Source organism: Meleagris gallopavo, chromosome 31, assembly GCF_905368555.1.
Source record: "Meleagris gallopavo chromosome 31, MGAL_WU_HG_1.1, whole genome shotgun sequence".
NCBI lineage: Eukaryota > Metazoa > Chordata > Aves > Galliformes > Phasianidae > Meleagris > Meleagris gallopavo.
Genome location: NC_139434.1, coordinates 1,038,776 through 1,054,333, shown reverse-complemented (window position 1 = coordinate 1,054,333; position 15,558 = coordinate 1,038,776). Strand labels below are relative to the sequence as shown.

General features: G+C 64.3%; 4 protein-coding genes across 7 annotated transcripts; 2 read left to right on the top strand and 2 right to left on the bottom strand.

Moving 5' to 3' along the window:
• The first annotated feature begins 172 nt into the window (after positions 1 to 172).
• On the top strand, positions 173 to 2,500 carry PFDN5 (prefoldin subunit 5). The gene is made up of 6 exons (XM_010727954.3): positions 173 to 329; positions 899 to 1,001; positions 1,307 to 1,338; positions 1,555 to 1,629; positions 1,987 to 2,092; positions 2,170 to 2,500. Exons 1-6 carry the CDS (start codon positions 258 to 260, stop codon positions 2,247 to 2,249), a joined length of 468 nt encoding a protein of 155 aa, XP_010726256.2. The 5' UTR covers positions 173 to 257; the 3' UTR covers positions 2,250 to 2,500.
• A 166-nt stretch (positions 2,501 to 2,666) lies between these two features.
• LOC146542428 (uncharacterized) lies at positions 2,667 to 7,004 on the bottom strand. Its single transcript, XM_085212368.1, has 4 exons — positions 6,985 to 7,004; positions 4,412 to 4,493; positions 3,927 to 4,020; positions 2,667 to 3,685 (listed from the first exon to the last, which is right to left on the bottom strand). Exons 3-4 carry the CDS (start codon positions 4,000 to 4,002, stop codon positions 2,880 to 2,882), a joined length of 882 nt encoding a protein of 293 aa, XP_085068494.1. The 5' UTR covers positions 4,003 to 4,020; positions 4,412 to 4,493; positions 6,985 to 7,004; the 3' UTR covers positions 2,667 to 2,879.
• Positions 7,005 to 8,871: 1,867 nt separating this feature from the next.
• On the bottom strand, positions 8,872 to 11,860 carry LOC104916023 (uncharacterized). Of its 3 annotated transcripts, none has more exons than XM_085212384.1 (3): positions 11,424 to 11,860; positions 10,497 to 10,580; positions 8,872 to 9,655 (listed from the first exon to the last, which is right to left on the bottom strand). In XM_085212384.1, the coding sequence occupies exons 2-3, from the start codon at positions 10,558 to 10,560 to the stop codon at positions 9,093 to 9,095; spliced, it is 627 nt and encodes a 208-aa protein (XP_085068510.1). In that variant the 5' UTR covers positions 10,561 to 10,580; positions 11,424 to 11,860; the 3' UTR covers positions 8,872 to 9,092. The 3 variants fall into 3 exon arrangements, with proteins under 3 accessions (XP_085068510.1, XP_085068509.1, XP_085068511.1); XM_085212383.1 differs by lacking the exon at positions 11,424 to 11,860 and adding an exon at positions 10,835 to 10,948; XM_085212385.1 differs by lacking the exon at positions 11,424 to 11,860 and adding an exon at positions 10,747 to 10,945.
• Positions 11,861 to 12,134: 274 nt separating this feature from the next.
• ASB8 (ankyrin repeat and SOCS box containing 8) lies at positions 12,135 to 15,412 on the top strand. 2 transcript variants are annotated; one of them, XM_085212353.1, is made up of 3 exons: positions 12,138 to 12,515; positions 12,855 to 12,959; positions 13,805 to 15,412. In XM_085212353.1, the coding sequence occupies exons 1-3, from the start codon at positions 12,138 to 12,140 to the stop codon at positions 14,435 to 14,437; spliced, it is 1,116 nt and encodes a 371-aa protein (XP_085068479.1). In that variant the 3' UTR covers positions 14,438 to 15,412. The 2 variants fall into 2 exon arrangements, with proteins under 2 accessions (XP_085068480.1, XP_085068479.1); XM_085212354.1 differs by lacking the exon at positions 12,855 to 12,959 and having other exon boundaries at positions 12,135 to 12,515.
• Positions 15,413 to 15,558: the final 146 nt, after the last annotated feature.

The following is a 15,558-nucleotide window of genomic DNA, read 5'->3' as shown; positions in this document are numbered from 1 at the left end:
CCCATTGGGGCAGAATCAGTGAGGAACAACGGGGTTCCTGCTCCTCGCACTCTTGTTTTACAGGGAAGGGCTCTGCGGCCTTTGGGAGACCCTGAAGTCTTTTTTTTTTTTTTTTTTTTTTTTGGGGGGGGGGGGGGGAGGAGAGGGGGAGCAGGGAGGCTGCGCGGTGGTGCCGCCGCCCTCCCGCCGCCAGGGGGCGCTGTGCGGAGGCGCACCGAGAGCGGCGGCGCGGGGCCAGAGCGGCGCGGCGGCCCAAGATGGCGCAGGCCGTGAATGTGGCGGAGCTGTCGTTGCCGCAGCTGGAGGTGCTCAAGAACCAGCTGGACCAGGTGGGGGCGACTGCGGGGGGCTCTGGCTGGGCCTCGGGTGGCGAGTGGGGCGTAACGGGAGCGCGGGGCCGTGCTGGGTTGGGAAGAGTTAGGGGGGAGGCTTTTGTGAGGCCCAGGAGGGGGTGTGGGGCTGGGGGCGATGTGGGGCCTGGGGAGATGAACGGGGCCTGGCTGTAGGGCGGCGTGCGGGGCAGGATTTGGGCCTTGTGGGGGTGGGTGGGCGGGGCGAGCTGGGCTGTGGGACCCGGGAGGGAGACGGGGGTCTTTGTGTGGGGCCGGGCTGGTCCATAGGCTGTTCTGTGGCAGCGACAAAGGCCATCACAGCCCGGCGCGCTCAGTGCCACCCGCAGCTCCGCGTCTTTGCGCGGCTGTTTCCTGCTGTTCCCCCCACACCCTGTGCCTGCCCCTCAGGGCCTGCAGGACTCGCTTCCTGCTCTTTCTACGTAAGATCTGGGGCTATTCCCCATCCCGTCCACCCCATGGTTGGGTCTCCACCCCACCAGAGTCCACTTGGTCCTGGGGTCCCCTCTACTCATTTCCCCCGCTGCGGGGCTGCGCTCTCTTCCCAGGAGGTGGAATTCCTCTCGTCCTCCATCACCCAGCTCAAGGTGGTGCAGACCAAGTATGTGGAAGCCAAGGACTGCCTCAATGTGCTCAACAAAAGCAACGAAGGCAAGTGAGACTCCTGAGAGGCCGCATGTTCTGCTCCCATCCTTCTTGGCTTTGCTTCTCAAAATTACTTGGGGCTGAGGCATGCCAACCCCCACTTTGGGAGAGTGACTGAGTGCTCCGCCTCCTGTCCCTCTCAATTCCTCTGGGCTCTGTCTCCCTTTCCCTGGGGGGGTTGGTCAGGTGTGATGAACATCTGGGGGAACAGATGTGGCTGTAACACCCTCCCCAGATGCTTTGGGTTGTGTTTTGGCCCTGGGGGCTCCCCTTGTCCCAGCACTCATGCATCTTTGCTTGCTCTTCTGCAGGGAAGGACCTGCTGGTGCCTCTCACCAGCTCTGTATCCTTTGCAGTCCCCACAGCCCCACGTTGTTAACCTCTCCAGGGCCTTTAGGGTTGGCAGTTCCAGCTCTTAGTGCCTTTGATCCGTCACAAACCCACACCAGCGTGGCGTGGCCTTGCTGGCACCCGTGCTCTGCCCCGGCTCCGCTGAGCTCAGCTCCCAAAGCTCTGTAACCATCCCGGCTCCCACTTTCCCTGACCCCCTCCCCACCAGATGTACGTCCCTGGGAAGCTCTCGGATGTCGAACGCGTGCTGGTCGATGTCGGAACCGGCTACTACGTGGAGAAGGTGAGGGGTGTGCGCCCGGATCGCCGCGGGGCAGCTTGGCAAATGCGCCGTGTTCCCTTTGGAACCGCTCCTCCCGTTTGTGCCGCAGGGCGCAGGCAAGCTGCTGCTGCTCCTGCTGCTGCTGCTCCCTGATGGCGCACGCAGGGTGCGACTCTTGAGCCCCAGGAGGGGAATGCAGTTCCCAGGGGTGCTCGCTGCCTTTTTGCACCCGGGGGCCGTGCTGCGGTGTGTGGGCGGTTTGGGCTGATCCCTGAACAGCCGCCTGTCGGCACTGGGTGGCAAACAGGGCTGCTTCTGGTGGGGGGGCCCTGCAGGGACTCAGCGCCTCGGCGCTGCTTTTGCCCTTTATCCGCTCAGACTGCGGATGACGCCCGAGAGTTTTTCAAGCGGAAGATCGACTTCCTGACCAAGCAGATGGAGAAGATCCAGCCCGCGCTGCAGGAGAAGCACGCCATGAAGCAGGGTAAGGGCCGGCACCGCTGTTGCTCCGCACTCGGGGCTGTCAGCGGCCCCTCACCACCCCGGTGCCTCTTCCTGCAGCTGTGGTGGAGATGATGAGCCAGAAGATCCAGCAGCTGACAGCCCTGGGGGCGGCGCAGGGGGCCACCACCAAGGCGTGACCTTCAGCCTCAGCACCTGCCTTCCTCATCCCGCCAGGGAGCGGATCGGAGAGCGCTGCAGGGACGCAGAGCGTTCCGTCCCCATGTTGTCCCCATGCTCCTCACGCGGTCACTCCGATCTGAAGCTGTGCAGCACTGCGATGCGACGCACGAGCCCAACTTTCCCTTATTGTTAAGCAGCACTTTGCTGCCAGCACACAGAATAAACATGATGCGGGCACGGCCCGCCGCCCCACTTAGTGCTTCTCAAACCATGGGACTCATAATTTGAGACTCGTAGGGTCCTGCTTCCTCAAGAAACGCCTTGATTTGGGGCAGCGTGATCCAAGGCATCGCTCCCAGCCCCTGCACCTCCCCTGTGCGCTGGGCTGAGGTCACAGCAGAGCCCCCCCCGCCCCAACACGACTCACCCACATCCCCCAGACAGAAGTGCTTTATTCTACAGCCGTCCCGCCGCGCCCCACATCCCAGCCCCTCGCATTGCTGGCGGCGCGGCGCTGCTTCTACCCTACACGCCCCCACCCCACACTATATACACCTATAGGGTCCAACCCTACACGTTCACCGCGGGCTGGTGGTCCGGGGCTCACATCCTGAGCCGCTCCATCCTCGGGCAGGGCGTCCCCCAGCTCAGTGCGCGAAGACCGGTTTGTGGACGCGCTTGTGGCGTTTGAGCGTGGCGCTTTTGGCGAAGCTGTCCCCGCACTCCACGCAGATGTAAGGCTCGTGGCCGTGCGCCTGCGCCCGGTGCAGCTCCAGCTCGGCCCCGTCGCAGCAGCTCAGCCCGCACTCGGGGCAGGCGGGCGGCTGGCTGCAGGCTGCGTGCACCCGCTGGTGCTTCAGCAGGTTGGTGCTCTGCGCGAAGCCGCGGCCGCACTGCCCGCAGCGATGGGGCCGGGCCCCCGAGTGGGTGCGCTGGTGCTTGATGAGGTTTTTGCTCTGCGTGAAGCTCTTCCCGCACTGCCCGCAGCTGTAGGGCTTCTCCCCGGTGTGGATGCGCTGGTGCTGGATGAGGTTGGAGCTCCAGCTGAAGCTCTTCCCGCAGTCCCCGCAGCGGTACGGCTTCTCCCCGGTGTGCGTGCGGCGGTGCTGCACCAGGTGCGAGTTCTGGCTGAAGCTCTTCCCGCACTCCCCGCACGTGCTCGGCCGCTCCCCGGTGTGAGTCCGCTGGTGCCGCAGCAGTTTGGACCAGTGGCTGAAGCTCTTCCCGCACTCGTTGCAGATAAAAGGGCGCTGCCGACCCCCCCGCAGCCGCCCCCCGCCGCCCTCCTGCTCCTCCTCGCCGTAGCCCCCCATGGCGGAGCCCCCGGCGCCGCGGCCCCCCGCTGCCCCCCGCTTCTTGCCCTTGGGGGTCAGGGGAAGGGGGGGGATGACGGTCTGGATGATCTCCTGCGGCAGCACCTCCTCCTTGCAGTCGCTCACAATGCCGTCGTCGACTGTGGGGCCGGATGGAGAGAAGCTGGGGAGGGGGCTGGGACCCCCCAAGGCTGTTTGTCCTTCCTCGGCGCTCTCTGACCTCCCCCTGGGGCTGTTAGGCCCCGTCCCCCATCAAGACTCTCTCACCCTCTTTTTGGGGCTGATCGCTCCCCCCATGGGATTTCTGCCCTTTCCCCCCCCCTCCCATCCCCCTCCCCTTGGGGCTGTTTGCCTCCCACACCCCCCGTGCCCCCTCCTCACCGATGCAGACCCTGCGCACCATGCCCGCCTCCTCCGGGTCGTGGAGTTCCACCACGCAGGGCTCATCCTGCTCCATGGGGGCAGCCGGGAGGGTCTGGGGGGGGCACCCAGACCTCAGTTGAGCACAAGACTCCCCTCTCCTCCCTTTGTACCAACACAGGTCCCGTTGTGCCCCCTCAAATCCCATTGCTCCACCTAACCCCACCCCCCACCCCGTCTCCCCCAAAATCCCTTTTGCCCCCCCCAAATTCCTTCGGGCCACCCAAAAGTCCCCTTCCTGTCCCCCCCCCAACTCCCTCTGTGCCCCCCCCCCCCAATCCCTTTGTGCCTCCTCAAATCCCTTCGTGATGCCCCACATCCCTTTGTGCTGCAGATCCCAACGTGCCACCACTTCCCATCTCTTCGTGTAACACTGCAGACCCTTTGTGCCCCCCCCCGTGTCTCTTTGTGCCCCACTCCCACCCCTTCATGTCCCCCCCCCTCACCTCTGCTCCGGGGACGTCAGTGGCTCTAAGGGGACAACGGCACAGATTTGGGGATGGGGGGGGGGACACAGGTGGTGACAGCCTGGGGACCAAAGAATCAGGGGGGGGCAATGATGTATTTGAACCCCCCCTTCTACTGATGTACCCGACCACAACTTGGGGGGGGGGGGTGGGCCGAGCTGTGGGAGGGTCAGAGCCGAGGGGGTTGGTACTGGATCCTATTGGGGGGGGTAACGGATCGGGGGTGGGGGGGCTCCGTGTTGGGTTCATTGAAACCGGGGGGGACCGGATACTGGGAGGAGGAACCGGATCTCAGCGGAGAAGAAACGGATCCCGGGATGGGGATCGGGGGGGGGGGGGGCGGACCGGGGTGGAAAACACACGGGCCGGGGGGGGGAGGGGGGGGAACAGCCCCGCTCTGAGCGATGCGGCAGAGGGGGGGCGGAGGGGGGGGGGCACTGCGGGCGGCGGTCGGGGCCATTTTGACGGAGCGGCGGCGCCGGGGATGGGGGGGGGGGGCACAGCGCGGCACGACATCCCCGCCCCCCCTTCCCTCCCCCCCCCCCCGCTCCCCGCCCCCCCTCCGGCTCACCGGGCCCGACGCGGAGCCGCCGCCGCCGCTTCCGCCGCTTCCGCAGCCCGGCCCGGCCCGGCCCGACCCGAGGGGGCGGCGGCGGATCCGCGCCGGCGCCGGGGGAGAGAGTGGCGGGGGCGGCCCGGACCCCCCAACCCCACCCCCACCACCGCCCCCCCACGGAGCGCGGCCCGGAGCTGCGGGAGCGGAGACGGACGGGAGGGGGGTCGTGCAGGGAGCGCAGCGCGCCGGCAGAGCGTCCAGAGCAGCTCCCAGTGCAACCCCAGTCTGCCCAGTGCAGCTCCCAGTGCAACCCCGGTCTGCCCAGTGCAGCTCCCAGTGCAACCCCAGTCTGCCCAGTGCAGCTCCCAGTGCGCCCAGTGCAGCTCCCAGTGCAGCTCCCAGTGCAATCCCAGTCTGCCCAGTGCAGCTCCCAGTGCAACCCCAGTCTGCCCAGTGCAGCTCCCAGTGCAATCCCAGTCTGCCCAGTGCAGCTCCCAGTGCAACCCCAGTCTGCCCAGTGCAGCTCCCAGTGCAACCCCGGTCTGCCCAGTGCAGCTCCCAGTGCAATCCCAGTCTGTCCAGTGCAGCTCCCAGTGCAACGCCAGTCTGTCCAGTGCAGCTCCCAGTGCAATCCCAGTCTGCCCAGTGCAGCTCCCAGTGCAACCCCAGTCTGCCCAGTGCAGCTCCCAGTGCAACCCCAGTCTGCCCAGTGCAGCTCCCAGTGCAACCCCGGTCTGCCCAGTGCAGCTCCCAGTGCAATCCCAGTCTGCCCAGTGCAGCTCCCAGTGTGCCCAGTGCAGCTCCCAGTGCAGCTCCCAGTGCAATCCCAGAGCGCCCAGTGCAGCTCCCAGTGCAATCCCAGTCTGCCCAGTGCAGCTCCCAGTGCACCCAGTGCAGCACCCAGTACAGCTCCCAGTGCACCCAGTGCAATCCTGGTGCACCCAGTACAATCCCAGTCTTCCCAGTGCAGCTCCCTGCGCACCCAGTACAGTTCCCAGTGCACCCAGTGCAGTCCCAGTGTGCCCAGTGCAGCCCCCAGTCTGCCCAGTGCAGCTCCCAGTGCAGCTCCCAGTGCATCCAGTGCAATCCTGGTGCACCCAGTACAATCCCAGTCTTCCCAGTGCAGCTCCCAGCGCACCCAGTACAGCTCCCAGTCTGCCCAGTGCAGCTCCCAGTGCATCCAGTGCCATCCCAGTCTGCCCAGTGCAGCTCCTAGTGCATCCAGTGCCATCCCAGTCTGCCCAGTGCAGCTCCCAGTGCATCCAGTGCCATCCCAGTCTGCCCAGTGCAGCTCCCAGTGCATCCAGTGCCATCCCAGTCTGCCCAGTGCAGCTCCCAGTGCATCCAGTGCAGCCCCAGTCAGCCCAGTTGCCCCAGTGCTCTCATTGGTTACCAGTGCAGCCCGCTCAGTGCACCCCAAATCCACTCCATTTCCCACCATTTTCCCCAGTGCCCCCCCGGATCCCCTCTGTATCCCAGTTTCCCCATTGCACCACAGAATTTCTCGGCGCAGTTCCCAGTTTGCCCAGTTCACCCCCATAAACCCCCCGGTTTCCAGTGTACCCCAACACTGCCCAGCACCTCCCTGTCCCCCAGACCCCCCAGTTTGGGGACAGAAGGAGCCCGGGGGGCGGCTGAAGGCTCTCACAATGGAGAAACTGAGGCACGGCACGACCCCCCCCCTCCTCCTCCCCCCCCAACAAACCCTCCTCCCCCCAAACCGGGCCCAGCGCCCCCAAACCCGGGGATTGGGGCTCTGGAGGGGGGGTCAGCCCGGGGGTGGGAGTACCTCAACGCCGCCCCCCACCCCTCTCTGTGCCTCAGTTTCTCCCACCCCCACGCGTTTAATTGGGGGGGGGGGGGGGGGGGGGGGGGAGCGGCGGCCGCGAGGCACAAAGGAAACCCAAATCGCTTCCCCCCCATCGTGTCACCCCCATTCTACCGAGGGAGAAAAGATGGAGGGGTCCGTAAATCGCATCCCCCCCGCATCACTCACCTCTGGGAATCGCAGCACGGCTGGGAAGGGGGAGGGGGGGCTGGAAGGAGGGGGGGGGGGGGGGGCGAGCGCTTTTGGGGCGTTTTCCAGCGGTTTCGGGGCTTCGGGGAAAGGCGGCGGCGAAGCGGCGGTGGCGGCGGTGGGGGGGGGGCGTTGGGGGGGTCGGGAACAGGAAGGTCTCAGCCGCAGCCCGGACCCCCCCGGCCCCGGGAGCGGCGGGCGGATGCGGCGGGGCCGGGAGATTGGGGTGGGGGGGGCTGGGGGGGGGGACGCGAGGTGGGGGGGGGGGCAACTGCTCGGTTCCCCGATCCCCCCGCAGTCATTGGGCGGAGAATACCGCTGTCCCCCCCCCCTCCTCCCCCCAGAATTTCTTAATATTTTAATTTATTTCCCCAAAACTGCAATAGGGAGGAGTTGGGTTTTTGTTTTTTCTTTTTTTCTGGGGGGGGGGAGAGGGGGAGGAGGGGGAGGGGGGGCTGCCACAGTGTTTTGGAAAGGGATGGGGGGAAAGCACGCAGCCCTTCCCCCCACCCCCAGCCCCACGTTCCAGCTTTGTGTAACGGCTCCGGATCTGACCCCAAGCACTTCCCCGTCCCATTAATTCGTGGCTGGAAATGATGCAATGAGGGCAGCGCCTGCTGAGCACTCAGAGCCCTTAATCCCCCCTGACCCGGGGCCCTAGTTCCCCATCCCATCCCTATCCCAACCCCATCTCAACCCCATCCCATCCCCATCTCAACCCCATCCCCATTCCCATCCCATCTCCATTCCTATTCAAGCTCATCCCATCCCCATCTTCATCTTTATTCTCATCGTCCTCATCCTCATCCCTATCCCATCCCCAACCCATATCATCCCCATCCCCATCCCCAACCCATATCATCCCCACCCAATTCCCATCCCCATCCCCATCCCCATCCCATCCCCATCCCCATCCCTATCCCCATCCCATCCCCATCCCATCCCATCCCCATCCCCATCCCCATCCCATCCCCATCCCCACCCAATCCCATCCCATCCCCATCCCCATCCCCATCCCATCTCCCATCCCCATCCCCATCCCCATCCCCATCCCATTCCCATCCCCATCCCCATCCCCATCCCCACCCAATCCCATCCCCATCCCCATCCCCATCCCATCCCATCCCCATCCCCATCCCATCCCCATCCCATCCCATTCCCATCCCCATCCCCACCCAATTCCCATCCCCATCCCCATCCCATCCCCATCCCCACCCAATTCCCATCCCCATCCCCATCCCCATCCCCATCCCCATCTCCATCCCCATCCCCATCCCCATCCCCATCCCATCCCATCCCATCCCCATCCCATCCCATCCCCCCATCCCCATCCCATCCATCCCATCCCATCCCCATCCCCATCCCCATCCCATCCCCATCCCCATCCCCATCCCATCCTCCCATCCCCATCCATCCCCATCCCCATCCCATCCCATCCCCATCCCATCCCATCCCATCCCATCCCCATCCCATCCCATCCCATCCCATCCCATCCCATCCCATCCCATCCCATCCCATCCCATCCCATCCCCATCCCCATCCCATCCTCATCCCCATCCCCATCCCATCCCCATCCCCATCCCATCCCATCCCCATCCCCATCCCCATCCCCATCCCCATCCCCATCCCATCCCATCCCATCCCATCCCCATCCCATCCCATCCATCCCATTCCCATCCCCATCCCCATCCTATCTTCACCCCGCAATGCCAGCTCCATGTGCAGGCGTGTGCCACCCCATGTGGGTGTTATTCCCACTGCCACCCCACTCTCCAACTGGGAGAACTGGAAAATCCATCCCTACTGATCCACCCCATGCAAAGCGCAGCCCCATCACTGCCCTACAGCACGACCCCGGCCAGGCAGTGCAGCTCCAGCACCTTTTATTGGTTTGGGCTGCAGTCCCGACCGCCCCATTGCGTTCCCTCTTCCAATGCCCCATCCCTCTTTCCCCCCGTCGGCTTTTGGGGTTTCTGGGTGGGGGGCCGGGTCCAGCACCGCACACCCACCCCGCAGTCCCCATCCTGGGAACGCAGATGAGGGGACCGTGACCAGCGCTGCTCCCCATCCCTAAAGCCGCCTCCCCACTACGCCGAGTGCAGCTTCTGGTGCCGGCGCAGCTGGGATTTGTGGCGAAAGCCCTCCCCGCACTCCACGCAGATGTAGGGCTTCTCGTCGGTGTGGGTGCGCCGGTGCCGGATGAGGTTGGAGCTGACGCTGAAGCGCTTCCCGCACTCCCCGCAGCAATAGGGCTTTTCCCCGGTGTGGGTCCGCTGGTGCTGGATGAGCGCCGAGCTCTCGCTGAAGCGCTTCCCGCAGGCCCCGCAGCTGTAGGGTTTCTCCCCGGTGTGGATGCGCTGGTGGGTGACCAGGTTGGAGTTCTGGCTGAAGCCCTTCCCGCAGGCCCCGCAGGTGTAGGGCTTCTCCCCGGTGTGGGTGATGCGGTGCCGCACCAGGTCCGAGCTGCGGCTGAAGCCCTTCCCGCACTCCCCGCAGATGGTGGGACGCAGGCGGCCGCCCCGCAACCCCAGCAGCTCCTCCAGCGGCCCCAAAGCCCGCGGGTGCCCCAAAGCTCTGCTCCTGGGCTGCGCTGCTGCTGCTTTCCGACGCCGCTTCGCAGGGCGACCCGGTGCCTCGCTGCCGGGATGGGCTGCGGGGAGAGCGGGGCTGAGCTCCGAGATGTGGGGCTGTGACCCCTGCATCCCTTCCCCATCCCCTTTGCGCCTTCTTTGTCCCCTTTACCCCTTCTTCGTCCCCTTCGTGCCTTTCCCGTCCCCTCTGCACATTCCCTGTTCCCTTCTCTCCTTCCCCGTCCCCTTTGCAGCCCTCCCATCCCTACCACCCCATTTCCATCACCCTCTCCATGTCCTCTTCCCTTTCTCCATCCCCTTTGCATTGTCCCAATCACATTTCCACCCCATTTCCATCCCCTCTTCCCCTTCCCCATCACTTCCGTGACCTCTGCCCCTTCTCCATCCCTTTATCCACCACTCCATCCCGACTTCCCCACCTTCATCCCACCCTTCATCCCATTCCCACCTTCCCCATCTCCTCTGCCCCTTCCCTGTCCCTTTTCCACCCCCTCCACCCTTCTTTCCCCTTCTCCGTCCTTCCCACCCCATCCCCAATCCCCCCACCCCGTTCCCATCCCTTTTCCACATGTTCTCCATCCCCTCTACCCACCTCCCCACCCCCTCCCTGCTTTGGGGACATCCCTGCACCCTAAAATTGCTGTCTCCCCAAACTCTGAGGCACTGGGACATCCTCATGTTATGGGATCGGGGCATCTTCATGCTGTGGGATTGAGGTATTGCCATATTATGGGATGCGGGTACCCTGCACCCCCCAGCACAGAACACCCCCACACTGTGGGATCGGAGCACTCCTGGACCCCCCCCCCCCCCACGATCGGGTCACCCCCCCACCCCCACGGGTGGGACCCCCCTCAGCTTCCCGGCCCGGTCCTGGGGGGAGGGGCAGTGGGGGCTCACCTGTGGAGGTGCTCTCAGGGTCCCGGGGGGGGTCCGGGCTGGAGGGCCCCCCCTCTGCCTCCATCACGCTCACACGGGGAAACGCTGTTGGGGGGGGGGGGGGCGGCGGGGGTGGGTAAAGCAAAGCAAAGAAACGGGGTGAGCATGGGGGGGGGGGAGGGGAGGAGGGGGGGTTACAAGCACCGTCCGCATCACCAGGACCCCCCCCCGCATTCACACCGCGGCTTTGCCTCCTCCCCCCTGAGCTCACCGGGGCCAGGGGGCGGCAGTGGGGGCTCCAGTGATGGCGCAGCTCTTGTCCCCCGACCGCCCCCCTCCCCCCAAAAAATACAACCCACCCGCAGTGGGGACGGGGACGAGACCCCCCCCAGCCGGGGGTTGCGGGGAACCCCGGCGCGCGGCCCCGCGTGGTGCTGGGGGGGGCGGAGGGGGGAGCGCGGGGGGTCCCTATTCGTGAATGGTGGCAGTGGGTGGGGGATTCAGAGGGGTTATGGGGGAATTGGAGACCCCCCCCCACACACACACCGTGCTGTGCGTGTGCTGCGCGTTGGGGGTGGAGGGGGTACAGGGAGATCCTTTCTGCCCCCATCCTTGTTTGCATCATGGGGCTTGGGGGGGCGGGGGGGTGGCATGGGGGCATCCCAGCTCTTCCTACGGTATCCCAGTGTGTCCCAGTGCATCCCAGTGCGTCTCAGTACATCCCAGTGTATCCACTGCATCCAAGTGTGTCCCAGTACATCCCAGTGTATCCCAGTACATCCCAGTGTATCCCACTGCATCCCAGTGCGTCCCAGTGCATCCCAGTGCAGCCAGCACTTTCCATTGCATCCCATTGCACCCTATCGCATCCCAGTGCGTCCCAGTGAATCCCAGTGCCCCCAGTACAACCCAGCGTGTCCCAGTACACCTCAGTATATCGCAGCATACCCAGTACTTCTTACTGCATCCCACTGCATCCCAGCACTTCCCAGGGCACGCAGCATTCCCATTGCATCCCATTGCATCCCAGTACGTCCCAGTACACGCAGCACTTCCCAGTGCATCCCAATGCTCCCCACGGGTGGTCGCTGTCTGGGTGACATCGGGGTGCCCCCAGTCCCGGTGCTCTGACCCACTCTGGCCCCAGGGCCTGGAGAAAGGGCGGGACTGGGAGCCACCGGTGTGAACTGGTCCCAGTGTCACCCAGCACAGGGACACCGATGTCACCCAACATGGTGACACTCCGCTGTCACCCCCCAGCGATACCCAAACCGCAGCCCCATGGGGCCACCGGTGTCACCCTTATAGGAACACAGGGACATCCCGGTGTCACCAATACGGTGACCCGGAGTCACCCCCACGTCACCCTCACGGTGCCCCCCCTCGCTGTCATCCCCCCCCCCCGCCCCACGGACAGCCGCTGCCCAGCGCCGCCCCGCACCCCCGAACCCCCCAACTGGGGCCCCCGGCACCCGCTGGGAGAGCACAGGGAGAGATGATTGGCGGAGAGCCGGCTGGGGGCGGGGTTTGCGAGGGGCGGCTCCTGGCGATTGGAGGAACTCGGATCGTGAGGGCGGGACTGATGGGAAGGCGGAGCTTAGAGGGGCACCGCGAGCTGATTGGCGAAGAGGGTAGGGGAGCGAGGTTAGGAATCCCCTGCGCATGCGCGACCGCTTTCGCCTTTCACTTCCGGGTAGCGGCGGCGACTTCCGCCTCCAGCGGCCTTGCAGAATCTGCGCCGGTTCCGGGGCCAGGGTTCCGGGAGCTCGCCGCGCCCCGGCCTCTCCTACTCCGTACAGAACTCCCCCCTCCTCCGGTACCCGCTGCTCCTCGTCCCACCCCGCCCCGGCGCCGCTCGGGGCTCGGGGGCCGGGCCGGGCCTGGCGGGGCGGCGGCGGCGGCGGCGGGCGGGCGGCCCGCAGGATGTGGTACATCATGCAGAGCGTGCAGAGCAAATATTCGCTGTCCGAGCGCCTCATCCGCACCATCGCCGCCATCCGCTCCTTTCCGAGGGACAACGTGGAGGATCTGATCGGACGGGTGAGCGGTGGGGGGGTCCCGAACCGCCCCCGTTAATAAAGGGGCGGCTGTGCGGAGGCCTCGCGTCGGCCTGCAGCTCCTCACGGGCAGCGCTGAGCTCTGCTCCCGTGACAGCGGCAGGGCCCGAGGGAACGGCGTGGAGCTGCGTCAGGGGGGAGTCGGTGAGGGGGGAATAGGAAAGAGATTCCCCACCAGAAGGGGGTGGGCGCAGAAGAGAGTAACTGCGAGCCAGAAGCGCGCCCTGCTGGCCAAGGGGACCGATTATTTTCTGTCCAGCCGGCAGTATGACTTACGGGTGGCCGAACTCTCTAACCCCGCGTGCTCGCCGTGTTTCTGCAGGGCGCGGATGTGAACTGCATGCATGGCACTCTGAAGCCGCTGCACTGCGCCTGCATGGTGGCTGACGCCGACTGTGTGGAGCTGCTGCTGCAGAAGGGAGCAGAGGTAAACGCCTCTTTGGAATGGAGCCGTGTTGTCGTGGTGCTGGACTCTGCTTCCTTAGCAAGGTGGAACCATCGGTTCTGAGTGCTGCCAGAATTGTGCTTTGTCTTGGTGGCAGCTGCTCTGCTCTCTTTTAGAATAGAATGGGTCTGGGTGAAGGTATATTGCATAAGCACAGGGGCAATTCCAACATTCCAGTAGTGTTTTTGCCTGAGATTTTAAGTGTACCTACTTGAAAACAGACTTTTGGAGAAAGCCTGAAAGGGGCGTTAAGTGCTGTAGGTTTCCTGCTTGAATTTTGGCAGCTGGTAGATGGCACCCCCCACCTCGTGTGTGCTTCATTTAATCATTCTCTGGAGGAACATGACCAGATTCCAGAGGAGGGCCGTGAAGATGCTCAGGAGCTGGAGTGCCTCTTATGAGGAAAGGCTGAAGGAGCTGTGGGTGTCCAGCCTGGAGAAGAGAAGGCTCTGGGAAGACCGTCCAGTGCTTAGAAGGAGCTTAGAAATGGGGGAGAACAACTTCTTACGTGGGCAGGTTGCAGCAATAGGAAAAGGGGAAATAGCTTTAAATTAAAGGAGAGGAGATTTAGGTTAGATGTCAGCGAGAAGTTTTTCACTGCAGTGAGGCCCTGGAACTGCCGCCCGGAGAGCTGTGAGTGCCCCAGCCTTGCGGTGCTCAGAGCCATGGATGGGGCCTGGACGTCTGATGGGAGCGGCCCAGGGCAGGGGGTGGAGCTGGGGGGGGCTTCGAGTTTCCCAACCCAACCATTCCATGGGATGCGGGGAGGGCTTTGTGCCGCGCTGGTATCACTCACCGTGCATCTTCCCCTCCGTGCCCTCCTGCAGGTCAACGCCTTGGACGGCTACAACCGCACGGCCCTGCACTACGCGGCCGAGAAGGACGAGACCTGCGTGGAGATCCTGCTGGAGTACGGAGCCGACCCCAACGCCCTGGATGGCAACAAGGACACGCCGCTGCACTGGGCAGCCTTCAAGAACACGGCTGAGTGCGTGCGCTCACTGCTGGAGAACGGCGCCCTGGTCAACGCCCGCGACTACAACGACGACACGCCGCTCAGCTGGGCCGCCATGAAGGGCAACCTGGAGAGCGTCAGCATCCTGCTCGACTTCGGGGCCGAGGTGCGGGTGGTGAATTTAAAAGGGCAGAGCCCCATCTCGCGACTGGTAGCGCTGCTGGTGCGGGGACTGGGCACGGAGCGCGAGGATTCCTGCTTCGACCTCCTGCACCGCGCCATCGGACACTTTGAGCTGCGCAAGAACGGCAGCATGCCCTGGGAGGTGAGCAGGGACCAGCAGCTCTGCGAGAAGCTCACGCTGCTCTGCTCGGCGCCCGGCACTCTGCAGACCCTGTCGCGTTACGCCGTGCGCCGCAGCTTGGGGGTGCGCTTCCTGCCCGAGGCCGTGGAGCAGCTGCCCCTGCCCACCTGCCTGAAGGAGTACGTGCTGCTCCTCAGCTAGGCACGGGGCGGCCGTGGGTGTGGATTCATTGCTTGCTGTGTGACTGGCGGGCGCTGGATGGACAGTGGGACCCACCGACAGTGTCCTCTCCTTGCCTGCAGCGCTTGCCCCTCGCGAGCTCCTTTTCTGTGTTTTCAGCCTTGTCCAATGAACTCTTCTCCCTTTAACAAACGGTGAATTCCATCCCACCTGCTGCATTAACCTGTTGTTTCTGTTGGGGTAGGCCTTGGGGAAAGCAAGGCTTTCTGGGTGAGAACGGAGAAATCTCCCCTTTGTAAAGGACTCGAGGCATTGCAGGATGTGGAGAGGCCCGGTGGGTGAGCACATGCAATGTGAGTCTGTTCCTTGGAGCGAGCACCCACACCCTCCTCACTGCACACAGCGCTGGGGCAGACGTGGGACCCCCCTGCTGGCACCCAGGAGAGCTTTGTTCACTTCCATGTCTGTGATTTTTTTGGATGTATTCAGGGAGAATCAGCGCTTTAGGGACAGAGAGAAGATGGGGAGCTGTAGGGATTGCAGTGTTTGCAGGAGAAATCCCTTCGTGGCACCGCTGGGGAGTGAGAAGTGTCCTGATGGATGCCTGAGCAGTGAGCAGGGCCCTGTGCTCACTGTCCCTCATCAGAAACTTGGCCACAACTCCTGCAAAAAGAGGAAACTATTCCCTGCTGTCCCGAGCAGCTTTGTCGCGAGCACAGGATGGTCCTGAGCGAGAGCTTCGCCTCTGATCTGCCGTCCAAGAACCCATCCGAGTTCTGGGTTTGGTTTTGCACTGCCAGCTCACCGCGCCAGGGCTGCTTTTATTGATACGTGTGTGTAAAGCGTGTGTTTGGAGGCAGGGGCAGCAGCTCCTCGCATGGCGGAAGGACGCAGGGCTGCAGCTGAGGACGCAGAGCCGCTGCCTGCCCCGTGTCTCATCCGTCCCCAGCTTCTGTCCACAGAAATAAATGGCTCCTTGCAAGCCACACTCTGGAAGGTTTTGTGTTGCACAGCCAGTGGGAGCAGAATTGTGCCCCGTTTTCATCTGTCACCTGAGAATCTTCTGGGAGAGCTGCCTCGAGCTCCCAAAGGAGAGGTGAGAAGGGTAAATGTGGATGATTACTCTGGGGGAGAAAGTAAGG